General features: G+C 38.4%; 1 protein-coding gene across 1 annotated transcript in view; it reads left to right on the forward strand.

The window, feature by feature from the left end:
* Positions 1-27,399, forward strand: part of LOC135460117 (long-chain fatty acid transport protein 6-like) — a 370,483-nt gene extending 343,084 nt beyond the window's left edge. The window contains exons 8-11 of the mRNA XM_064736786.1: positions 22,402-22,600; positions 22,935-23,032; positions 24,841-24,968; positions 27,223-27,399. Of these exons, the coding sequence (XP_064592856.1) occupies positions 22,402-22,600; positions 22,935-23,032; positions 24,841-24,968; positions 27,223-27,399 (602 nt within the window). The remainder of the gene's footprint in view (positions 1-22,401; positions 22,601-22,934; positions 23,033-24,840; positions 24,969-27,222) is intronic.
* The last annotated feature ends 49 nt before the right edge of the window (positions 27,400-27,448 follow it).

The following is a 27,448-nucleotide window of genomic DNA, read 5'->3' on the forward strand; positions in this document are numbered from 1 at the left end:
ACCAGTTCTGAAATAGAATTTATATGAAAAAACAGCTGAGGCTTGTGACTGCAGAAAAGATTGTTCTTTTATGCATAAGAGCTCTCCAACTGTTCTTTCAACTCTTTGATATGTGACTGGCAGGGAACACAGAGCAAGGAGAGTCTAGTATTTACATTTATTTTTATTACAGGTTTGTGTGGATCTTTCTTGCTAGGTGGAAGTTAGTCTTATCAAGCTCAATAGCAATGCAATATACCACTAAGCAATAGTAATTGCTGGGTTTTGAGTGTTAACAATGGGAATCTTGATTTTCCATGCTGTGGACCAGCTAAAGCAGACCTGGCTGGTTTAAGTCCAATCCTTCCAGAGCATGAGACACAGCTGTGGGTTAGTTTGTTTTTTTGTGTTTTTTTTTTCTGTTTTGTACATCTATGTGTTAAAATCTTATTAAAAACCATAAATGATAACACTCCAGAAAAAAAGGGATTTCTGTTTTGTGACTTAGGGTGTGGTTCCACAGAAGTTAAGGCTGATTAAAGCTTGGGCTGCTGCAGTTTCACATTTTGTTCTCCTACAGCTGCATGGTTTCCCATTGTGCCTCTTTTGATAATAACATTAATGCTGTCTGACTGCATGATGGTTTAAATCAGAAGACTAACCTGGCTGGGTGAAAATCAGTATTTTAGTTAGATTAAAACCCATTTATTTAATTTCCCTGAATGAGCGCATGACACAGACATGCAGTTATCAACTTAGGCGCAGATGGTCAGTGAAGAATCACAGGGATCTGGTAGTCCAGGCTTGACTTGGCAGTCCTCCCTTTGCTCAGTAGTGCATTTAAAGTAAAGCAACATTTTCTATGTCTGAAGTTTAACTGTTTGAATTAGGCAGTGTCATTAGAAAATCAGCATAAGAAAAATTATATAATTATACTTTGGGATAGAATTGAGATGTTTAACACAGAAAATAAAGTTGGGCTGCTCTGCAGTACACAGGATTTGGTTATTGTTTTCATGCAGAATGAGTTACGGATAAAGATGAGGAAAAGTTAATTTTACCTGATGTTCATGCCAATTAAAATTAATTTTTTCTTAGAGTCATCACATTCTCAGAAAGAGAGAAGTCAGACATTCTGAGAAAGAGCTTAAAATGTCACTGAACTGCACTACAGGCTTGTGTAATTGCTTTTGAATTTACACAGTGCAGGAGGAGGAGAATGAAACTACCTGCATGCATGGCAGCACCAGCTGCTACTGCTAGATAAGCAGGAACTTGTTCAGAAACCTCTCAGGTGCTCTGTAGAGATTTTGCCTGTTTTATGGGAGAGCAGGGAGCTCAAAAAGACTACCTGCCTGGGCTCCTCAGAACCAGAGAGACACAGAGCTGCTGGAGCTGGTCCAGTGGAGGTGACAAAGATGATGGGGGGACAGGAACATCTCTCCTGGGAGGAAAGGCTGAGGGAGCTGGGCCTGCTCAGCCTGGAGCAGAGATGGCTGAGAGGGGACCTCATCAGTGTCTGTGAGTATCTGAAGGGAGAGTGTCAATGGATGGGTCCAGGCTCTGCTCAGCGGTGCCAAGGGACAGGACAAAAAGCAATGGGCACAAACTGACACACAGGAAGCTCCACCTGAACATGAGGAAGAGATTCTTTATTGTGCAGTGACCGAGCACTGATTGAACAGAAGGGTTGTGGAGTCTCCCTCACTGGGGATATTCACTGAGTCTGGACACAATCCTGTGCCATGTGCTCTGGGATGACCCTGCTAGAGCAGGGAGGTCAGACCAGATGACCCCCTTTAGTCTCTTCCAACCTTATTCATTATGTGATTTTACTTTCACCATGATTATGAAATTGCTATAATAATTTGTAAAACCCCCTTCTTCAAAGTATATTTGAATTGCATTACCATGTTAAATAAAAATATCCCTTTATCATACCCATAGTGCAAACTGACACATTTGAGTCAGCAATTTGGCAGGTAGAATGCGTTTGGTGACAGTTGCTATCTGGCATACTGAAAAATTCATTGAGAGTGAGGCTTAAAAAAATGAGTGTGTTTCAAGTCTTTCAGGAAATATCTAAGGGATTATGACTGAAGCAATCTTTTGTGCAACTGCACTTACTGCAAGACAGAAATAACTTTTAAAAATAAAGATTTAGAGGAATTGAAAAGTTTATTTTTCTCCTTGAGGATTTTTTGGGTCACCGGGGATTTGGTCATACTATTGTTAAAACTGATAGCAAAAATTCTCTATTATCTTGTGGGATCAAACCCAAAAGAAAATAGAGTTCTGTGAAAATACCAAACTGATTATATAAATATATCAAATGTAAGTTATGATAATCTTGATCTAGTTGGTTTTCTAATAGTAGCTGAGTATCTTTCCCAAGGGCTTTTTTGATCTCTTTGAGGCAAACCAGAGTCTCAAATGTAAAATTCAGCATATATCCTTATTACAGTTTGTCACAGCTGAAAGTCTTAAGCAGAAATAAGGGCACTGATTACTATAATCTATACATTCATCTTCTTTCATCCCCAGTTCTCCTCTGTGAGTGATATTAGTCATCAAATAAGACTGACAACTAAACTTACAAGATTGCTGTTTAATCCCTCAGCAAGTTTCCATTTGATACAATTTCAGAAAAAAAAACATGTAAATCTGAATTGTTGTTATTAGATGTCTAGAACTAACTGGTTTTACACAGCCAGAGGCAGAATTATCTTTTTATTCAGGTAAAAAAAACATGTTAAATAGTCAGAGTACTGTGTACCTGCCACAGAGGTATCTCCCTGAAGGATTTCATTCTTCTGAGTAGTGAATTGATCATTTAAACTGAACAAAGGATTGGCAGTTTGCTGCTCAGCATCACAATAGGAAGAATCAGAATAAGCACAACTAGCATTCATTCACATAGTAATCAAAAGCTGTTATTTATTAGGGATGCTTTTGAGCTACTGAGACAGAAAGAAATTAATTCCCATTACTAAATCCATGATGTCATTCCAACATTTCTGATCATTGGTGCTAAGAGGGAAGAGGTCAAGAGAATTCCACATGAAAAGGGATGTGTGTATGTTGGGGAGAGACATTTTCTAAATCAGGAAAAGGAAAGACCATATACACAAACATGAAGCAGTTTGCATGGATGGATGAGAATATATGCAAACAGTGCTATAATTTTTAGTCTGTGCAAAAATATTTTTAATGGAACAACTTCTAATAAGGCTTAGGCTGCACAACTGAAGGAGCAGAATAATGCTTGCAATTGTTCTTTCTAAATAATTCAACATCAGTAGTCACTTTCAGGGAACAGCCTTTATAGGAGCACTCAGAGTGTAGAAATGTCATCTAAGTACAGTTAAAAAGGTTAGAAACACCATCATCCCCATATTGGCTCTGTCAGTGCAGGAGCGATAAAGAACACACAGCAAGCAGGAAACATGTTAAGAATTTACCAGTTGCAGCAACTGTTCTGTCAGAACTTCAGTTTCTCTTCAAGCTAAATACCCAGCTCCTTTTTAAAGTAAATGGTAATGAACAAATGACTTTTGCAGAGGAGTCACATGCAGTGTCACAACCAGTAAAACAAGCTTTTTATCAAATCCCCTCATAAATCTCTTTCCTAACAAGTTTACTTTTGACCAAGTCCTCATCTGCACAAATTGTCTAAATAATCTTTGGGGAAGAAAGATGAGCTACATCCTCTCTTCATTAAGTGTCTAACTTTAGACAGCCTTTCATGTCTTTACATGGTCTAAAGAAGTGAGCTCAGACCACCCATTTATTCCTTAAGAAGCCCAGTTTTCTGTCATATGCTCCCATCACCTATGTGCAAGTCATATGTGAGATTTGGCACCCAGACCACCTCTGAACTGCACTCAACATATGGCAAACCCTTTGACAAGCAACTCCTTTAGGCATAGTTTAAACTGTATGCACATAATTTTTATTTCTTCTTCATCTTATAGAAAGAATTTGGATGTTGAAGAGTTTTTCATAAGTAGTTTATTTTAAATAGAGTGAAAGTAGCCATCTGGCTTGTTTCAGTTTTATCCTGTTGCCTTATTAACCCACGTTTTATGCTACTGGCTATAAATAATAGATAGAACAGTATAACTAAAAGGGAATTTAACAGGGGAGATTAGGTAAATAAGAAAAAACATAGCAGTAGGAAAAGTGAAAATGGAAATAGAAGAAAAGACTGGGAGACAGGAAGGGAAAGAAGGGTAGGATAGGGAAAAAGAAAATGTAGAAGCAGTGTACTGTTGTTGCTATTTATAGCATAATGTAATTAACTATTCCATAACTCCCCATCCACAGAGAAGCTGGAACTATTTCAGCCCACTTTTCATATCTCTACTACTTTGCAGATACTATTAAGCTCAAATTAACATGACAAATGAAAAAATCCATTTATTTCGGAATGCCTAGACCTCACATATGACAAGCCCAGTAGCTAGAGATGCAAATAAATCAAGAAAATTGAAAAGGAACAAGAAAGGCTTGAATAATTGCTGCCAATAATCTGATTAAAGGCTTGAACTCTCTCAGCTTGTACATGTAAACTTGTATTTTGATTCAGTATAAGACTTGTCTGCATGTGAGAACTGTATGATTATATAATTAGCCAGAATTGCAGTGATACTGATGTTACGTCCTCTCCCATACAGGGAGAGTTTCATTCCAATTGCATTTTAACAGCAAGGGAGATCTCCCAAAATCCCCAGCTCAAAGAGCTGCTCTCCCTTTAAAGCCTGGACCAAGTCCAGTCTAAAAACCTATTTCTTTGCTAAACAGCTTGGAGGTTGTGGGAAATATTTTTCCACACTTTTATGTCTTTATTTTTTTCAAAATGAACAATGGGCTGTTGTTAAGTGGCAGGTGTTCATAGTGGCGGGCATGTGTGACGCTAAGTTTTGTTTTCAGATATATAAAACAATGTCCTATTACAGTATCATACAGACTCTCCAGAGGAGAACATGTACACAAGGCAAAACAGTAGATTTTGAGACTGGTTCTTTAAAAAGGCAGAAGGCAGATTTTACAATTTGATAAAGTCATGGCACTCCCAGTAAAGTAAAAGGAGGTTATATCTCACATCAGAGGACAGAACATCAAAAACTTCTTTTTCCTTCTGCTTACCAGTATAGACAAAATGAACTCTTCTCAAACTGAGAGGGTTTTAACAGGAATGGAATTTCACTGCTGTGCATTGAGATAAAGATATAACCTCAGGCTCCTAATTTAGAGAAGCATGTGAAAGGGATGAAAAGAGGCTAAAATTATCATTATTTTTATTGATACATGTTATAAAACACAATATTTTGGTATCCAGAGTAATAACTCTCGGCTGTAAATTGTGTTTTTCCTCTTCTCCATTTCTTCTTGTGGTGGCATTGAGCTGCATGTAAGAAAACTACAAAGAGTACATATTTCATAGGTTGGACCTGATGATCTCCAAGGTCTTTTTCCAACCTAGTTGATTCTGTGATTTCATTTTGGTAGCCTTTAAACCCTTCTTTGCATAAGTGCATGGGAGTACCTAGAGAAACCTACCGGCTTTGGGAAAGCAGAAAATATTTATGAAAATAAAGGCAGCCTTGAGATACTCAAAGTTTGTATTTTTTACTTCCCCATTCTCAGCTCAAGGTAGCCAGTGTCATGTAACATTTCCCAAATATTCAGCAGGTGCAACTGGCATAGAATAGATAATGTTCCTGAAACATTTTGTTTTAGGTAAAGTAGGAACTGGTCAACTTTCATTTTCCAATAAATCTCACAATTTTCAAGTATTAGTAAGTAGGGAACTGAATATCACAAAGGAGACTAGCAGCTTTACTGGAAGAGCAAATCTTTGGCAGAGAGGAAAGCACCATTTTCCTAACACAGAGAGTAAGCACATCAGGAAAATAAGCAGAGGAAACATCCACTTTTACTCTCAATATAAGCATAATCTTGTGTCTTCTGGAAAAGTGATACACTATTATCTTAGCCATCAGGCACAACTAATCAGCAAAGGCTGTGATGGTAGAGTGGTAGAGTGACATAATTTTGAATAATTTTGAAGTATTCATCTGTTTGGAGGCAAAATTTCTGAAATAATACTCATGTAGTCTGGCTATCTGAATGCAGAGGGAATTCTTATGAGGCCATCAAGCTAAATTCTGTGTGGTAAGGTGTGGATATCTGAGTGTTTAAATGTGCTCCTTAAATTCCAATTTAAAGTCAAAATAGGACTCTTACCATGGTCCCCATAATAATCCCATCAGCTGGGATATGAAGACAGTGATCTGTAATTTTTTCTAATGCAGAGCTCCATGGACAGTGAGACCATTGTGTGGCTGCAGGTGTCATGGCCCTGCACAGATGTTCCCGGGTCCTGGTGCTCCTCCTGGTCTTCTGCAGAGTCCTGTTTCAGCTCCGCTCTCCCTGTCTCACCTCCAGGCTTTATAGGAGGTGGCAGATTTCCAGTTGCCATGGCACTGCTCTTGTGAGCAGCTCTCCCTTAAGCACACTGAAACTGCTTTGTGTTATTGGGTGTCAATCTTTGAATCTGTTTGTGTTGCAGATGTTTATAAGAGAAAAGGGCAGAAATTTTCAAAGCAGTGATACATTTCATTTTGCAGTGTTTGTACGACTGAGATGAATAGGGGGTTTGGGGTTTTTTTTGGAGGGAGTTTGTTTTGTAGATTTATGTTTTATTGTGTTGCTTTGGAGTTTTTTTGTCCATGGATTCCTCGGTGTTTAGGAATGAAATATATTTAGATAATTGTAGGGAATAAGCTGCACAGTGAATTCTGCATGCTCACAGGTGTGCTAAAAAGACCCACAATCAAAACAGGAGATGTTCCTCCTGGATGCATAGGCTATGCAAAATCCTCTCAACACTTCTGTCTTTTGTGGCACTACGCAAAGAGTTGGGGGAAAGGGAGCAGGAGAAATGACACAAGGAAGAAATTAGGATACCACTCTTATGTGTGCTCAGACGATTGTTCGTGCTGGGGTCAAGAAGGCTGTCAGGAAGGCTGTCAGGGAAGCATGTTGAGACAGAGTAGAGATCTGTTCTGAAGTAGGTAAAGTGTCTGGCAGCAGTGAAAGTCTGTGAGGCCAAAGCTGAAAGAAAAACTTGCATGCCGAGACAGCAAGGAGACAGAGAAAGAAAAACAGAAAAGACCACGAGGTCAATTTGCCCCCGACCTAGGAATTCCTTTGATAAAGAAGAACTGGCGATAAATGTCACGCGGAATGAATATGTATGAACTTATTGTGAAACTGTATGCATATGCATTTGGAAGGGGGATAAAAGGAGGTCTGAAATCTTCAGGGGTACGCATGCCTTTTGAGGAGAATTTTTCTCTGTGTGCGTCCGGCGCCGTAAATAAACATACTGAGCTTTACAACTTCTATAAAGTTGTGAGGTTTCTTCTTTTCTCCGCAAAACATTTTGGCGAGCCAGCCAGGAGTTCGATGTCCCTGCGGGGGCAGGGGGGATAGACGGACCTCCAAGGCATGCCCTAGGATTTTTTTTCCTGGTAGGGCTCCGCTTGTCTCAACTTGCCACCTGCGAGGACAGACAAAGACCCGCTGGCCTGCGGAGGAAGATATGGTATGTACTGAGGGGCCCCCAGGGGGGAGGAAGGAGAGCAAGGGAGTAAACCACCCAGAGACGTCTGGGTTCAGCTGATAGAGCAGCTGTATTAGAGACGGGGTTCGTCGTTCTGATAGAGCAGACCGCCAGTGACCCTGGGGGTGGGTCGGGTGAACCCATGTATGTGTGTATTGGGGATTCGTAGTTCTGATAGAGCAGAACTGGTGAGCCCGTGTGTGTTTTGTTTGTGTGTGTGTGTGATGTCCGGACACTGTGTTGCTGTATGGTTAATGTGTGTGCTCAGTGCACTGTGTTTGTGATCGTGCAAGTGATAAGTGTATGGTGTATAAAAATCTACAATGCCCTACAGTACTACCGGTGTTTGAAGCAGCCGAGTGAGGCCAGAGGCGCCGGCTGCAGCAGGCTGCAGGGGCAGGGAGAGAAGTGCCCCGCGGAGAAGCGAGTGGAGGAATGTCAGTGATGGTATTTATCGTGTTTGAATGTAGTGATTTGTGTAGATTTGGTACATTTTAACCGTGAGTATGAGCTCAGAGAGTTCCTTTGCCTTGGATGTTTGGACTTGATCGCTAGACTGTGTGCTGTTATTTTGATTGTGTCCAGGAAAAATTGATGTGAGTAAATGCCGAATTATGGTATGCTGTGTTGTGTTGAGAAAAGTGAGCACTTTGAGAAATATGCCCTTTCCCAGTGATTTTGTGTGGTGATCTTCTTCCGCTGCATTGTGGTAATTTGATTCTCAGATTGTATAGTGGTGTTTGCGGAGATTTTAAGATTTTGTTGCAACAAGAGTAGCATTTTACATAGGAGACCTATAGTATGGTGATTTACGCTTAACTACGATAAAGAGAGTTAAAGGAATTCCAAGAATTCTCCCCCTCATAGCAATTCAAGCCTTGGCTCTAGTGAATTTGAGATAAAGGGGGGGGGTGCGTGTGTCTGTGTCTGCGGGCATATCAGAGTTTCGGCTGTGACTAGCACAGCCGTTTTGCAAAGCAGTAAAACAAGTGTAAGTAGACACAGTGCCTAATTAGATTGTGCAAGACGAGAACTAGAAAAGACTGATATTTTGTAAAACAGAGTTTATTTAGAAGAGATGAATGAGATGAATTAGTTAACGAGACTTATGAGATTTATGAGACTTCGGTTGGTACTGCAGTAAGTCTTTACTGGAAACAATCTGCTGAAAGGATTTAAAGTTCTCTGTAACAAACAGAATAGCCTGCCTTTGTGAGCAATTTCGGGGAGCCTTTGGTACATCAAGAGGCTAGCAGGCTGTGTGAGGTGACAGTGGCTGTGCCCTGGGCACAGGGACAGCTCTGGCTGCCCCGTCTCCCCAGGGAACACAGGAATGGCCTGTGGGCAAAAGCTGGATGTGCAGGTATTAGTGCAGTGCGGTGTTTATGAGAAACACTGGTATTGCTGTTTTGCTGTTCTAATAAGTGTCAGGGCACATGCCCCGAGTGTAAATTCGAGGTTTCTGGTCAAGCGGATTCAGAACCTAAGGTCTTAGAGCTTGTGTGTGGGAATCACATCTGATACCTGCCACTTGGAGCTGTGTGTATAGGAGGAAAACTGAGAAACTACTGTGAAGGTCTGTAAAAAGGTTCAAATGGAAGCGAGATAGGGCAAGGAGAAATAAATAATGAGAACTGACCAGAGCAAACAGGTTCCTAAATTAGCCCCTTTTGGGAGGGGCTCACTGGGAGAGGTTGCCAGGAAGAGCAGCTCAGAAAATAAAAAGATTTATAGTGCTTCATTGCTGTTAGTACTGTTTTATAATAGGAAGATAAATGGGATAGTTTTTGTATGCTGAGATGTCTTTTGTGTTAAGAAATCACCCAGAATGACAAAGAGACTCTGAGATCAGACCGCCCTCTGGTCTTGGCCTTTGAATAGGAAAACAAGGCAAAGAGAAAGCAAATCAAACATGTTGTTCAGCATGCAGCATAAGATAGCAACGTATGAAATCAGGCAAGGATTATCATGCTGAAATACAAAGCAATCACAGTTCACAAAATGAGTACATATGATTTGCTAAAGGCTCCTCCCAAGGTAAGGGAGGAAGGATAAAGATGACCTACCCAAAAGGGAAGAATTTTTGTTGGCACAAGGGTCATATATTCAGTTTTAAATGAAGCTTTAGTACCTGTGGAGAATGTTTATGTTGTAGTGTGGGGAATGAACAACTGGCCAGTCTGAGAAGGCATACTTTTGCAAACCTTTAAAGTAACATGTGTACTATGTGTACCTAAAAGCTTTTGTACAATTCACTCAATTTGCTAAACATTCTCAAATGAGAAAGGTTACTCTGGAGGCAAATAATATAAAGATGTTAGGCTTAATATTAACAGACACTGAAATTAAGAAAGACATTACTAAGGAGATATTAGAATAAGTAAATAAGTGTTTTCAAGGGTATGGGCCTCTGCTGTACCAGGGAGAGTGAAAGATGCTCCCCCATGGGATGCTCCCCCATCAAGCTTAATGAAAGAACACAACCAGTGAGAACTGAGTAGGAGGGTACTACTTCCTCAAAAGGAAGGTAAGGAAGGAATCAGTCCCATAACTGATAGTACTGGATTAAGGGATGTCAATAAGATAACACAGAATTTGTACCCTGTGGTAGCAAATCCATAGACCTTACTAACCTTGTTTAACACCTGAGCTAACCTGGTTCACTGTTCTAGGCCTAAGAGATGCCTTCTTTTGCCTCCCTATCCACGAAGCCAGCCAGAAAATTTTTGCATTCAAACACAAGGTCACATAGTCCATGTGCCTGAAGGCTTCAAAATTCCCCACTCCGATTGGTTAACAGCTTGCAAAGACTCAGAGTCCCGGGAAGCTCCACAAGAGGAAAGGAGGCTGTTGCAGTACATGGACGATCTTCTAGTAGCCACTTGGACGAGGGAAGCAAGAGAAGCCTGGACGGTAAGCCTTTTGAATTTCCTAGGACTCCAAGGATGCAGAGTCTCAAAGAAAAAGGCACAGGTAGTGAAACAGAAGGTAATCTACCTGGGGTAAGAAGTGAGTGCTGAGCAGCAGACTTTAAGGCAGGGAAGCCCTATGCCAAACCCTGAACCCCAGACAATGAAAGAACTCCAAACCTTCTTAGGCATGGCAGTGTAGTGCCAGCTGTGGGTTCATAATTATGGACTGTTCTCCAGACCCCTCTATGCTCTTATGGCCAATGGGAACTGAGATCTCCAGTGGACAAGAGACGCCACACGGGCTTTTCACCAGCTAGAGAGTCCCCTCATGCGGGCTCCAGCTTTGAAACTTCCAGATGTAAGTAAAGCATTCTTTCTATTTTTCCACGCAAGGAATTGCCCTGGGAATATTGGCTCAAGACTTGGGTCCATACTGGAGGGCAGTTGCTTACTTCTCTAAGCAACTCGATGCAACAGCTGAAGGATGGCCAGGTTGCCTCAGAGCTGTAGCAGCAGTTGTGCTGAACATTCAAGAGGCACACAAGTTTACCCTGGGACAAAAATGACTGTGCTAGTGTCCCACACAGTGTCCGCAGTACTAGAAGTAAAGGGTGGCCACTGGCTTTCACCAGAGAGGTTTCTGAAATACCAGGCCATGATGGTAGAGCAAGATGATGTAGAGATAGTGGTGACTAATATTGTCAACCCAGCTTCTTTTCTCAGTGGAATCAAGGAGAAGCAGTACACCAAGATTGCCTAGAGACCATTGAAGCTACCTACTCCAGCCGCCCAGACTTAAAGGACACTCCTCCGGACGATGCAGAGACCTGGTTCACTGACAAGAAAGCGACATTGCAACGTTCACAGTGACTACCTGCAGAGAGGTAATAGAGTCTGGACCCTTACCAACAGGTACCTCTGCACAGGATGCTGAGATAAATGCATGGACCCATGCCTTAGAAACAGCAAAAGGCATTCAGAGTTGTGCATGCACATGGAGCCATCTGGAAGGAGAGGGGACTGCTGACCTCACAGCGAAAGAAGAGACAATCCAGCTGCTGGAAGCAGTTCAGCTACCTGAAAAAGCATATTAAGGCACACCAGAGAGTGAGCTTAAAATTGGAGGAAAGAAATGAGCTGGCGGATGGAGAGGCAAAGAAAGCAGCAAAGGGTGAGGTACAGATTTTCCTCAAAGGTAAGCCATAATACAATAATACTAATCAAAAGAGACGTACAACTGCAAGGGGTGGGCTACCATTGAAAGAGAGCTAGTAATCCCTTCCCATTTTCGTGGTTACTAGTGAAGGAAGGGCACTAGAAAACACACTAGGGCCTAATTACTTAAAGCCTTTTATAGAGTGTGGCTCCTTTCTCAAAAGGACCAAGGCTGCGAGTGATACAGAGTGCATTGGAATGAAGTGTTGACTTTGAAGTAGTAATTCCCACAGGCTTTCTAGAACACACATCTGATTGAAAGGACTGTTGTATCATTGTCAGGAATCTATATGCCACTATCACTCAGGTGAGCTGATAATGTGATCCTTGCCTCCAGACTAACCTCAAAATATCCCTGGGCCAAAACTCGATCAGACTGGGAGAGGCCTTGGGCCTGTACAGCAGTGGCAAATCAACTTTTCAGAACTCCCAAGGAAAGGGGGGTATCAGTATTTACTGGTATTAATAGATACATTTTCAGGGTGGCCAGAAACATTCCCCACCAGAACTGTCAAAGCTCAAGAGGTGACCAGATCATTTTTAGAAGAGATAATACCACGCTTCAGAGTTCCAGCCACAATATCCTCAGATAAAGAATCATCTTTCATTTCCAAAATAGTGCAACAGATTAGTAGCCATCTGGGCATAGATTAGGAACTTCACACCCCATACCGCCCCCAATCAAGCGGCCAGGGGGAGAGAATGAATCATTTGATTAAGCAGCAAATCATAAGACTGGGGCAAGAAGCTCTTCCACTGGCACTATTGCAAATTCAAACTAAACCTTTTGAGCTAAAGGAATGCTGAATCCTTTTGGAATGCCTTATAGAAGACCATAGAATACAAGGGGAATGTCCAGAATGTCCACTTACATGGTGGCATTAAGCAAACAGCTCAGAGTAATTGAGAAACTTGTGGCTGGAACTCGGAGCAGGGAGTTGGATAGCCTGGAGTTGATGTATATGTTAAGTCTCTTACAGAGAAGACTTCGGAACCACAGTGGGAGAGACCACTGCAAGTACCTCTCACCACCTTCACTGCAATCAAAATCAAGGAGCAGAATGCCTGGATCCATCACTCTCGGGTGAAGAAGGCCCAGAAGCCCCTTCAGGAGTGACACCAGGAGACAATGAACTGAGACTAAAACTTACTCGGGCAAAATGAGTATATTGCGGTCGGGAGTAGCTCATACTTTAGTCTACAGAATTGTTTTGTATGGAATTATAACTGAAGTTTTAGAACTAGAGAGTACCTCTACCCAAAGCAATGCTGAATGGCCTTGGTCCCTGGCATTTAATCAGTATACTGGATCCATAGGAAAACCTTTTGAGATAAAGAAGGTTTATATTAAACATATCTACTGTAGTAATCCACGAGAATCAAGTATGTGAGGAGTAAGAATAGCAAGAACAGGAGCTGTGAACACTTCAAGGAATCTGAAGAGAAGAAATCAAAGTAAAGTGCTTAGTCATCAATAGGATGGCTTATGAGAGACCAGATGCAATTAGTGTCTGAACCTCCCCTGGTGTATATGGACACCAGGAAGTCTGTGATAGCCGAAGGGAATCAGACTGTTGGTGTAATTTCACCCTGATACAGCCTGTAGAAGTGACCTGCCTTTGAGCTTGAGTTACTGTCAGACTTTCATTTGAATTCAAAGTACACACTGCACTTTTTACCACAGCGGGGCCTTATACACCCCATACTAGTTCAGACTCTACCCAAACTCCAAACTTAGACCTAACGTAGTAAAGAATGTGACTGAACAACAGCTATTATTCAATCCAGAATGGTCTCTCAAATGTGTGGAGCTGATAATGCAAATTAACATCTCAAAAATCCAACCAGCCTGCTCCTCCTTCCTAAAAACTTCCTTTGAGGGCTGGACAACATGGTCACAAAAACAGGCATATCTCAGGAGCAGAACAAGAAAGGAAGGAGCCAGCTCTCCTGGTGCCTAAAACCAGGAACACCAAGAAATCCGTTTCCTTAGGTCATTTTCCAAGGTGGTTGGCTGAACCCCCAGGCAATGGCTGGTAAAGGGTGCTGAACTGCAGGTGGTAAATTAACCCAAGCAAGGAAGGTGATTTTCCTTATTTATAGCTATCCATTTTCCTACTGAGATTTGGATCAGTGATTGTCCCAGTCTGAGGCGGTTGGATTCTGCTTAAAAGATTTAGAGAGAGAGACCCTCTCAGAGCTCAGCAGCAGGCTGTAGGATTTTGAGCATCACTTTTGTGCTGAGTGTTTCAGTAGCAAAAACCTGATCCCAGTTTCTTCTGAGGCACTGCAATGAATTTAGGCTTTTCTCTCAAGATTTCCCCTCCATTATCCTCTGCCCTGAACACAGTCCGCAGCTTGATCTTAGCTAGGGGCAAGGTGGGTGAGGTTTTGTAGACCAGGAGAGACATTCCTGCTTGCCACACATCTGAGAAATCCGGTGCTTTGGAAGGAGAGGGAGAGGTTAAATTCCCTGAGGTCTCTACATTTCAGAATAAACATCTGCCTCAAGTATGACCTAAACCTCTGTCAGGTACACTTGTGAAGTGTGTCTGAATTTGTAGTATGAGCCCAGCACATCCCTCTGGCAGGGAGAGATGATCATGGACAGAAAGCAGTTCCCGTTCCCCATAACAAACTTCTAACTGGCATATAAGGGACAAGATTAGGAGTTTTAAATGGAATTGATTCAGAAATACTGATGAATAAACTGGCTGCTGCAGCAGGTAGCCTAACAAAATTGAAGCAGCCTTTATAGTAATCTCTATTGGCATTAGGAACTAGCCAGTGACAGATTTCAAAAGTACTGCCAAAGTAAAGAAGTATGAAGAGGCCGGGGACCAAGACCACAAATTGATAGTAGAAGCACTTAGTATAGTTCAAGATAATGTGTCTTTAGCTTTCAGTTGTATACAAGCACAGTTATGGATACAAGCAACAGCAGCTCTGATCATATAGGAAAGGGGTGAAGGTAATTTTCCAGCTGAAATTCGGAAAATTGAGTGAGATAGTGCAATTGATTTTGAAAGGAAGTTTTAATCCTGGTGGACTATGGTGAATTTCACCTATGATCCTGTTTCTAATGTGGCCACTGCCTTTGTGCTTACCATACGTAATGCCACTGTTTATGTTATCCATCCCATCATTGCCCTAAGATTAAACCATGAAGAAACAATACTCTATCCTTCAGAACATAGAGTGTGGGCACGAAAAGATGAATGAAAAGTGGCAGACAGTAAACTTAGAATCCTGCATTACTAGAGAACAAATGAGATTCATTTGTGAAAGCAATACTGCTAATGCCCAAGATGTGTTTGGACACTGAACAGGGTATTTGCCACTTTGAAATTCATCCAGTCACTGACCAGAAAACTGTGCTCGTATATATTGGAAAAGGGCGTATGTTTGAGAACTGCTTGTGCTGCTGTACAAATTGATAGCAATGATGTTATTCTGTTTAGTAGAAACCATTCTAATCTCTGTATTTGTAATTTTATTAAGATTATTGGGTGTGATTTTTCGTATTTGGTACCAGTAACATCCCACCAGCTGATTACAGCCAATTACACAATGTATCACAGACTACCACCTACCCCTATTGGGGCGAACCTTACATTGGTAAAACAATTAATTAAGCACCAAGACCTATTAGAAGTCTTGAAAGAAATCCGAGAAAGTGGAAAGAAAACCTTAATTACTGTCCAACATGATACAAAGGAAATAACCAGAGTTCTACAAAGAATAAAATACGGATAATCACTGGTGAGATGTGATCTTTGGGTGATCACCAACTGCAAATGGAATCTTTGATAAGTTGTGCCACCCTATTCTAGTTTTACTAATATTAGTTGGGATAAGCTTAAGATTATCTATTACATTGTTAATTTGGAACTGGAGAATACTACAACGAATGGCTGTACTAACCTCTTTATCAAAGGTACATAGTGAAGCATTAAAAGACACTTATTGTCTTGGAAATTTTCCTTAAGTAAAAGAATTTACTTATTTCCTAGGAAAGGGGGGAATGAGACAGAGTAAGGATCCATCCTGAACTAGGTGAAGTGTCTGGGAGAGGTGAAGGGTCTGTGGAGCTAAAGCTGAAGGAGAGGCCGCGTTCCAGAGACAGCAAGGAGACAGAGAAAGAAAAACAGAAAAACCACGAGGTCAATCTGCCCCCGACCTAGGAATTCCTCCGATAAAGAAGAATTAGTGCTAAGTGTCATGCAAGATGAATATGTATGAACTTATTGTGAAACTGTATGCATATGCATTTGGAAGGGGGATAAAAGGAGGTCTGAAATCTTCAGGGGTACGCATGCCCTTTTGGGGAGTCTTGCGTCCGGCGCGCGTCGTAATAAAGCATACTGGGCTTTACAACTTTTACAAGTTGTGAGGTTTCTTCTTTTCTCCGCAAAACAGGTACAAGAAGGATAGCTGTTGGCCAGAGTTCAAGCCTATACAAACAAGCCTGAAACATAACTCAAGCCTGGCCAACAGCAACTACTGTAGCAGTAGTCCATGGATCAGGAAACAACAAAGGAATAATTAGCTAGGCCAGACAGGTTGTGTAAAGGTTTCTCCTGCAGGAAAAAGCAATGAGAACTATATTTTCATGACTCAATAACAAAAATTTAACAGAGAAGAAATAGATACTTAACTGGCAACTGGTAAGAGGGAAAACCAGAGATGGCCTGGATGAGTTGAGGGAGGTGAGGTTGCTAACAGGAGTGGATCAGGTACATCAGGAGTTCTGTCAACACCACGTATCTTACTAGATTATGGCCACATATAACATATAACCAGATATTATATGCATATATAACATCTAACCTCTACTGTATCACACAGGTTCATCTGCAATGAAAGAAACCCATGCAGGGTAAGAGGTCTGGTATGGTTCAGGACTAGGACTGAACATGCAGGACTTTTTGGAGTATGCTTTACATGATGCACAGGGTGTCTGCCCTTCCCTCCTTTCACTGAGCATGCCCAGGTCTCACAAACTGAGAAATAGCATGGATTTGGAAACTAGGAGGCACTTGGGGATTTCTCCATGTGTACAGAAACTCTGTGACTGAGTATGTCAAAGAATGTTTTTAAAGAGAACCATGTAACTTTTAAATAAAGACATTTAAAATTCAAGGTAGTGCAGGGAAATGTTGCAGATCACACCTGTTGAACCGGGCGTGAACCAAGATAAGAATGTCAGAATAACAGTTTCTCCTGTTGCTTGTAATCTGTCAAACTCTTGAGTTTTACTTCAAGTCTTACAGTATCACAAAATACATTGGGGAAAAAATCAAAACCCATCATTTCATCCTGAAGACAAAGTGTTGAAGAAGGGACAACATTATGCAAGAAGGAAGTCTCCCAGTCAGCCTCCCAGCTGGTTTAAAATTCAGTTGGATTACATACATGTGACCAAAAACATTTATTCCTTCAGAGTTGCCATTAAAATTGCAAAAGAAAACACGTCTGATTAGGCAGAAGCAGGGAATATCAAACTCCAGTTTCACTGCTGTGTTTAACAGTGAGGTTGGGTCATGGCATTACAGTTATCCTGTTGTGGCAAATAATTTATCTGCCATAAAATGCAGTTCTGGATCAAATGATGTTGTCTGCTAATACATAGTTCACAAAACAATTTTATGTGAATGTTTTTGAAAGTCAAAAGTTTGTGACTGCTAAAACATTTCAGTGCAATTACAAGGCAAAGTTCCATCTTTAAATCACCCTAACATTATTTAGAAATCAAACATAATTTTACAGTTTTAAAGATTGGAATAACACTGCAACAAAACCAAACCAACCATTTATTTGATTTGAAGAAACCATTCCTGTTGACCTGAAATAAGTTTATTTTCTGCTGACATATAGCCATAACAGCAACTTAATTACTCAATCCCAACTACATCTCCAAAAAAGTGAGGGCTTCTGAGAGTCTTGACCACAGTCCTATGGACAGAGGGCTGAGCAGTCTGCTCCTATGCCAAAAGCACTTATGCAAGTAAACTTTTGAATAGTTTACCACAATAATTGCATCACTAATATGTAACTAATGACACATTAGCAACTACATTTTGACTGCAGATTTTATTATAATCTGTTGATGAATTAGGATTTAAGATTAAAAATGAACCTAATGAGTTATTATAGCTTTGAGTTATTCTGCTGCTTTTTCAGGTTCCATAAGGAACACGGCAGATGTGAAAAATTTTCTACCAAGTATCATTACAAAAATAATCAACTTTTGTGTATCACAAGTGTTTTCTAAGGCACGATTTTGTTGATACAGGAAAACTTCTCTTTTTGATGGGAAAGGAATTTCCATTCTATGGAAAATGGCACTTCCTTAAAATCCATTTATTTACAGCTAAAATCTTTTAAACTTTTTAATATACATCCTCCTTATAGAGTTCATAAGTAAAACTTAAAAGAATTACAGAAATAAAGTTTTCGCCCTGCAAAAGCCCCTCAACCTCAGATCAAGATTGCTTATGCTTTTCTGTTTTATTTTTTAAAAATCAACAACAACAGCAAAAAACCCCATTCTGTGAAGTATTTTAGTCAAGGTGGCAGTTCGCAAATGAAAATTGTTCTGTTAGAAAGTATTAGGTCAATTTTAGGTATTTAGATCCACTTTTCCCAGCTACAGGATGTTTCTTTTTGTCTGTTCACAGAAAGAAGAGGACAGAGTTCATGAGGTGCGCATTGCCCTTGGAAATGGTATTAGACCTTCTGTATGGAAAGAGTTTCTGATGAGGTTTGGCCCAGTTAAAATATTTGAATTCTATGGGTCCACAGAAGGAAGTCTTAGTTTCCTGAACTATACTAATAAAATAGGAGCTGTGGGCCGTGCTGGCATCTTCTCAAAGGTAAGGATTATCAAATCAACCAACCAACCAACCAATTAACCATACAATAACTTTAAAAAAATTTAAAAGGCATGGGAAAGGCAGAAATCATAAAGAACAGGAAGGAAGAAAATGCTTCCTTCTTTCCAGATACAATAATAATAATAATTGGTTCATGAAAACAGAAGCCTTATTCTTAGCCACTTCCTTGACTCTATTCTCTGTACATGTATTTTGAAGCCACAGTAAATATACACAATGAGTACATAGAAGCTCGTGTACCCAACTTTTCCCCTAAAATATATTTTAAAAACCCCAAACTGTCTGTATAGAAGCGACTACCCAAAGGACTGAGTAATGACAATTCTTATTAATTGTTTACTAATCATCCTGAAAATCCACATATAATAAATGATGAGGCCAGAAACTAGTTTTGATTTGACTTTTTGTATAAATCAGGAGATAGATATTCCAAAGCAAACGTATACAAATTTGTTCTTTGGCTGCATCTTCACTCATTAAAACAAGCATCACATTTTCTCTGAAATAAGATTAACAATATAAAAAAAATCAAAATTCTCAGCAAACAGAGGAGAAAAATACTAATTTCAAAATATCTAAGCTATACTTTTACAAATACAACCACTGTTTGAACTCTCAGTGTTTCTACCATAAAAACACCCTGACAGTCTCAAATGCTTTTCCAATTTGTACAGTTTCTGTGACTCATGAACATTATACAACAATGAAATAGTATTCAAACAATACTAAAGATTCAGATCAGTTAAGATCAAGACCAGATTAATGACTTCCATATGATTTCTGCTTTATATCTGAGATGCCAAAAATGCCTTGGCATGATGATGATAACAACTCTGCAAGACTTTGAATCTTCTAGCAATCTTAACCACGTGGATGGAGGATTGAGGCAGGAAAGACTAATCAGGTCATTAAGTTGAAAGTTTCCATTTGTACCTGTCTGGTGTAATTTTTGAGATGTCTGTAAATTTATTTTGGAATTTTTTTTTGTCAGAGAATCGTCTTGATTTGCATTTCGGCAATATTAGAAATAGATGGCAGTTTTAAAGCAAAACTGACAATTTGATCAAATGCACTTTATCCTTTGTATAAATTATTTGAATCTGACCCTACTCTTAGACAAGGGCTTCTTTTTATCAGTAAAGGAGATGAACACTCACCTTTATATGTATACTTAGTGTTGCTTATCATGATATGAACACTTTCTGACAATTGCCTCTTAGAATACAGTCAGTTTATTTCAGGCTATCTCAAGTCTTCAATATTCAATAGGGACTATTCATTAATTCAAAGCAATTCTTATCCAATCTAGAAAATTAGTAAGAAAATGTGGTTTTAAGTATGCATGTGTGCTTTTTTTCTTTTTTTTTTTTAGTTTCTACATTCTTTTGAGTTGTTGAAATATGATGTCTGGAAACAAGAACTTATAAAAGATGAAAATGGAAGGTGTAAGAAAGCACCCATAGGTAAGGAAAAATATTAGTTATCTGTTAACTAATAGATAACTCAATTTAGAGGATGAAATTTCTGTAAGCAACAGATTTTTGACATACACCTAGAACTTGAAAATAGAAAAAATAGGAAAATAGATCCAAACAGGGATCTGTTGCTAATATATGCAATAATATATACAATATTATACAAATATTTATAAAATAACCCAAAATAAAAAATTACAATCATATAAGAACATTAGTAATATTTGGGGCCCATAATATTTTTATTCTCACTTGAGAAGAACTTGTTCCTATTCTTGGAAAAATCAGATTTTTTAGTGCTTCTTTTTTTATTTAATAAAAAACAAAAGATACAGTAATTCCCAGCTATGTTGTGCTCTGAGGCCAGATGTTTAAAGATGCTTTCTAAGTTTCAGATTTAAAATTCTGATGAAGAACAGAAAAATTTCAAATTGTGGATCATATTTTTACGATTAGTGACAAAACCAGATTGATCATTTTAGTACCTAGAGTTGCACAGACTTCCCAAAATCCTACTTAAAAACACAACCACTATTTAAACTCTCTGTGTTTCTACCATAAAAAAATGGAATACTCCACCCTAAAGAGTTGAAGCTCCCAGACTGAAAATAAGGTAGCCTCCTAGCTGAGAATATCCTTGAGAAAAATCCCCAAAACTGAGTCTTACCAAAGACAGCACTGCATTTATCAAAGCCACATCAAATATTCATATGCCTGTGTACACATGCACGAATCCATCTGTGTCAAAGTTATCAGTTGTGGGGAAAAAGGTCTTTAACATCATTGGTTTTAGTATGTAGATTTAATTATCATAGAGATAAAAATCCTGAAGGTAGAAGAGGGACTTGTACAGAAGACCTAAATGATAGCAGGTTATGATTATGTCAGATCTCAATGACACACAGTAGTACTGGTCATCAAATCAACAATTATTATTGCTTATATTTGATAATATAACATTTATAATATAATATCATATCATATCATATTTTATTCTATGGTAGTAGTACTGGAAAAAAAAAGTAGCCATCTTCTATTTTTTCTGATAAAATATTATTTGCTGACAATATCCAAATAAAGGAAAAGATTTTTTTTTTCTTGAAAAGATCTTTCTTCCTCACTACAGTCATATTAGAAAGTGCACAAAAAATTATTGCCGTCTCAGTGAAATTGATAAAATTCCCAGTTTCATGACACAACTAGAAAAATTTTGCAGATTACACATATTTTTTAGGCAACTCTGAAGCTGTCACTGAATGCAATGTGAGATAGTAATGACAGTAAATTCACAAAATGGACTGGAGAATCCTTCTGTAAAAGTGACTTGGGGTTAGAGCAACTCCGTTTTGTTTGGTTGTTCTTTTGTTATAAATTATGCATGGCATTTGCAGCAATGCCAGCTCCTCTTCTGAAAGGTAGTATGAGCTTTCATTCCATTTTTCATATGGAGTGTTCAAAAAAATGAAGAGGATTAAATTTAGGATGCAGAAATACAGCTATGAAGAAAATTATTTGTTGGAAAACATCTCCTTACATCTTCTGAAGGAGTAAAATAAAAGTTTTTCGAAGACGGAATTATCTTTAAATCTCAGGAGCACATTGAGAACAAAGCCAGCAGTTATCACAGATAAAGAATAATAAGAAACATGTTTAAAGGACATTCTGAATCAATTCCAGTGCAGGCAATGGAAGTTTTGTCCTTGTTATAAATAGGACTTAGGCAGCAACAAGGAGTGATGCCCAGTAGGGATTTGCTTCAGACCCCAGAGACCCCCTGATGATCAGGGGCATACATTGTGGATTACAACTTGTTTTGTCACACCAGCACACCAGTGCTAAGGCAGTAGCATCTCTATCCTCTGGAAAACCTCAAAGCCCTCAAAAATCTTAGATACTATATATTTTGCCTCTACACATGTTGTTTGACTACCATCACCCTTTTCTAACAACATAAAGATAAATCATCTTTTCAATGGGTAAATGCTTTTACCAGGTAAGTGATGTACAACACACTCCAAAGATCTCTTCCCTGTGGTCCAAATTTTTGGAAGAGAAGGAAGCAAAATTATGTTCCCTTTTCCACTCCCCCATTTCTTCTGTTCAGGGAAGAACTAAGGTAATGTAGCAATAAGACACATAAAACTGACGTGGCTTTCCAAAGGATTTTTAATATGATAATTTATGCTCTTAATAGCTCACTCTATATATGTTTATACATATGTCTCTCTCTCTCTCTCTCTCTATATATATATATATAGATGTCTATATATGTTTCCCCTTTTCATGGCCTGCAGGTAAACCTGGTCTTCTAGTTTTTCAAGTTACTGAGGATAGCCCATTTTCTGGATATGTTGGAAATAAAGAAGCCTCGGAGAAGAAACTCCTGCGTAATGTGTTTGTGGAAGGAGATGTGTATCTTGACACAGGGGACCTCCTAGTGATGGATGAGGATGGGTTCCTCTACTTGACTGACCGGGTGGGAGACACTTTCAGGTACAGCACAAAGTTAAGAGTAAATCCATGGAAGAAATCACACATATGCATGCCTGGATGACACAGGTCAGACTCAAACATGATGAATGTCAACTTTGTTTAAACAAAATCACTAAGGATAGGAATCAAGTCCACCAAAGTGCAGTCCAACATACTGGAATTTTTCAAATTTGGCACTTCTTGTATCACTGGGTATTCAAATATGATGGCACTAAACCAGAAAATGATTCTTCAGTTAAGAATGTAGCCCATGTTAAAAGTAGTCCTCTGTCATGTATAGAATAAAACATGTATTAGCTAATATCTATATTAATATAAGAAATATTTTCAACAGGTGGAAAGAAGAAAATGTTGCTACTTTAGAAGTTGCAGACGTCATTGGTATGATGGATTTTGTCCAAGAAGTTAACGTTTATGGTGTAAGCGTAAAAAGTAAGACATTTCCTATAGTTTGAGAACATAAAATGAAGAGAGTAATTTCTTACTGTAACTTTTCTGTTCTTGCAACTGCATGCACAAGTACACGCAAGGATATAAGAAGTTTCAGCGTGGCAATTCAGGCTTTTCTACAGTTTTTGAAATTTCAGTTACAGTAAAATGCTGCATTTAATAAACATGACATGCTGAAATTTTGTAATGAATGGAAGAAAAATTTGGATAAATTAAAAATTTTAACAGAAGTGAGAAATATGAAGCGAGACATACAAAGTTATGAACTACGCAAGACTTAGGCTACAGGCTTTCATCTGAAAAATGGTAAGATACAGTATATTAAAAGATAACGTCTGAAACCACTATCTTATGAGTACTGTCCAAGAACACATATTGTAATTGGAATGTTCTCAATCATATATGATGCTTCATAAAAATATAAAATATCATGCTGAAAAGCTGTAGGAAACCAAATTACAAAATTTAAAAAATTCTCAGAAGATGAAGCCATTGAAGAAACAGGTTGAGGAAGACAGACATTTTGTGGTGCTGAGTAACTGTTCATTATTTCCTTTGGAGGCAAATAAAGTCTTAGTATTAAAAGAAACTAGTCACATGAAGAAGAAGCTGTCAAGAGAAAGCACTCAGAGATGGGAAACACAATGGGTTCAAGGAAAGAGGATACATAAAAATAAAATTAAAAGGCCATCATCTGAATGGTTGATCAGCAGGTGGCAGTCATGCAGTGCATGCAAATAAAACTGTGGTCTAATATTCAAAGCATCTCTCATTATCATCTGCAGTTGGAGCTGATGGGGGCTCCTCGAAAGGGTTATTGCTACCTCAGGCAGTAAATAGCACATAAAAAAATGCCTCAAGATTCACATCAAGTTTTGCTTGCAGTGTCAATAACATCTAGACAGCATGGTCTTTCATATTTCTGTATTGACTTGAGTCTCAAATATTGCCATAACAAACTTCACAGCATATCACCAGTTCAGTAACAGCAGATTCATTTTCAGGAAAAGGAATACCCATATTTTTTCTTTCCAGTGCCTATAGGCAGATCTCAAGGCTGCTCATTTTTTCTGAACAGATTTAACTGTGGCAGTTGATTTCTTACAACTCAGATATTTTCTCCTCTTAATTTTTTTTTCTTGTGTTTCAATAAATAGAATGCAGGAACTATGTCTGGTACATAATTTTGAAAAGGGTTTTGTTTCAGTTTGCATGTCAAACATAATTTGATGCCTGTAATTTACTAGGAATCACTTACCTTTTTTGTCACAAATTTGTCTGTGGGACAGAGTACAAAGCACTCAGCACTACCTTTACAGTGTACAATAGGCATTTAACTTTATATAGAACAAGTACAGTCTTATACATGTTTATATCTATTAGTCTTTGTGTGGGTGTATTTAGGTTCTCTTTTTAATTAATGCTCCCTCTGATTTAATTAGTCATTATATTACCAGTGTTCAGGTAGGAATAAAACCTAGCAGGCAGTTCCAGCTACAGAGAATTCCCAATAAAAAGACATCAGTGACATTTTTTTAATTGAATAATCTCACTGAAAGTAACTTTTAAAGTTCTCAAATATCATGTATTAATAAAATAAGTAAAGTAATAAAATATCATAAACCTAATTAATAAAATATCATATACTTTATACTCAGTGATATCTGAGAAAACAAGATGATATATCACAATATCAATTTACTTGTTCTAAATATTATTGAATACCCCCAAATGTTACAAAACATTCATATATGCTCTTACTTGTCATACTATTTTTCAATTTTTTTTAGATTATGAAGGAAGAACAGGGATGGCAGCTATTGTGCTTAAACGTTACCACAACTTTAATGGAGACAGACTTTATAAGCATGTTGAGGCCTTCCTTCCAAGTTATGCCCAACCACGCTTTGTGAGAATCGTGATAAGACAATAAGGTGTCTGCCACTTTTATTTATCTTCTGTCTGACTTGAAAATTGGTCACTTCAACCATGGAATGCAGAATGCATTTTACAAACAGTTTAAATAATTGAAAACAAAAGGAAATAGTGCCCTAAATTACTGTTCCTATGATTGTTAGTAAGATGAATTTTTGCAAATATATGATGAATTATGTTTCTGTTTTGTGTTATGGATCCATCCATACCTAAGAATCCTAGATGGGACTAGTAACTTTGCTGTTAGATTTTACTTCAAAGTTCTTTAACCAGTGTCTTCTTCTAGTCAATAGAAGACTAAGCAAACATATGTGTAGCCTTACTCATAAGAGTTCTTCTTATAACAGGGTGGCATGATCCATTTCAAACCTTTTCCTGATGTGGCTGTCCTTGAAGTGATTATTATCCACTATTACTGACAAGGCTCCAAAGAACTACTGAGTTATTTACAACAGATAATAAAATTTTTATGGAGATTTCCTAATGTGAGAATTAAAATGCATTCACATGTTTCAAAGAACAAAAGCAGAACTGGGATACAATTCTTTTTTTAACATCCACCTTAAAATACAAGGATTGTACCCCTTGTGAACACCCCAGAGGCTGATCTGCCACCAAGCAGGAGAGCATGAACTGCAGAGGGTAGGAAAAGGCTCCACATTGCATCATCTCAAAGTTTGTAGCTCACAGTTTTCTGCTGCTAGGGGATGCTGAGAGGCAGTTTTACTTTTCCTAAATACTGAAAAATAGTCAAAACGGTTTAAATTGAAGAATTTATAGATTGAGAAAACCTTTTTTTTTTCACTAACAGATTACTGTACTAAGTAAATGTAAATTCACATGCAGTAAGCATAGGTTATATTATCTGTGGGCCTTCAGGACATATCTGGTTTCTTCTGGGAAAAGCTTTTGGAACAGATCTGTCTTTAGAGTTCCACTAGATTGAGCAAACATATACAGTGCTCTAAGGTTTATATGTGTGGAAACAACCTGTTTGCATTTATTTGTTCTCTGACTAAATCTTTTTTTAGGTAGCTGAGGAGGAGTCAAAGTAAACAAAGTTTCTAGCAGTACTAATTAACTGATATTTACATGTGTGCAAATTTTTATTAAAGGAAATAACTTCAATTTAAAAAAATCAAAATGAGAAAAAATTGTTGTTGCTTTATGAAATGTCTTAGGGGAGTATAGCAGCATACTTCAGTATATGCTGAACTCACAATTTTCTGTTTGGAAGAAAATTTATTCCCTTTTCTAGGTCCTGAGAAAGAGGTCACCCTAATCAACAGTGAGAAATACTTGAAATTCTCATGAAATATTGGATTAAAACCAAAATCATTCTTGAAAAATTTTCAGTAGTCCTTATGTAGGCTTTTTCTAATATAACTTGCAATTATGGTTGACTGGTTTTGTGCAAATCAGACAGACTGATTTGCTGTTCTCAGTATCTTCCACTTGATTCTAAAAGAATAGCAGAGGCACGGGGACAAGGATGCAAAAAACCAGGGGACTCCAGGGCTCTGTTATGTTTTCCACCTGAGTTTTTTTAACTTCCTTCCAACAAGAACTAAAAAGTGGACCTTTTCAGCATGGGAACTAAAACGAAATGTTCACTGTATTGAAAACACGTACAAGTAATAACAATGCTTGAGAACAGTCTGTTTTAAACTTTTCTCTACATGTAAACAGCATTTGAAAGGCGAATTATTTATATACTACTTCTGCTCAAATACCCCAACCACTGTGTGCAGAACAACTTGTTCGTGAATTGGCATTTTAATAATTGCTGTATAGAAACTCCTTATGCAGGCAAATAAGACAAGAGGGCATTTAACATTGTCGGGTTTAATGTTTTAAATTAAGTTTAGCAGTAGGAAATCAGAAGAGAGCCAATACCACAAAATCAGTCAGCTCTTTGCAGAGTGAAGCAATTGTTCCATACTCCACTGATTTTGTGGTGGACTGCCCTAAGGAAAGTTAAAAGAAAATTGCATATATTGAAACAGAAGCTTGCTATCTTGTGTGTTGCTTTAGCAGGAAAATTAATAAGAAAAAAATATTGATTTAGATTTAGATTTAGATTTAGATTTCACTGCACTTGTGAATCTGATAATTGTTTAACTGAAGAAATTATATAGTAAATTGTAAGATCTATTTTATTCAGTAAGTACATCATAATTTCACTCATATAGACTGAAATGGAATATTGCATCTTATTTGAATTATTTCTTTCATAGGATGTTATGCAAACTGCTGCAACTTTCAAGCATCAGAAAACACATCTGGCAAATGAAGGATTTAATCCAGAAATTATATCTGAACCCCTGTATTTCATGTATGAACCTGCACATTCTTATATTCCTTTGACAAGAGAGAAATACCAGAAGGTGGTTTCTGGTGAAATACATCTATAAAGCATAGAAATAAAATTATAATACAGAAAATTTCAGATATATTCCTGAA

The sequence above is a fragment of the Zonotrichia leucophrys genome, chromosome Z (genome assembly GCF_028769735.1).
Source record: "Zonotrichia leucophrys gambelii isolate GWCS_2022_RI chromosome Z, RI_Zleu_2.0, whole genome shotgun sequence".
Classification (NCBI taxonomy): Eukaryota; Metazoa; Chordata; class Aves; order Passeriformes; family Passerellidae; genus Zonotrichia; species Zonotrichia leucophrys.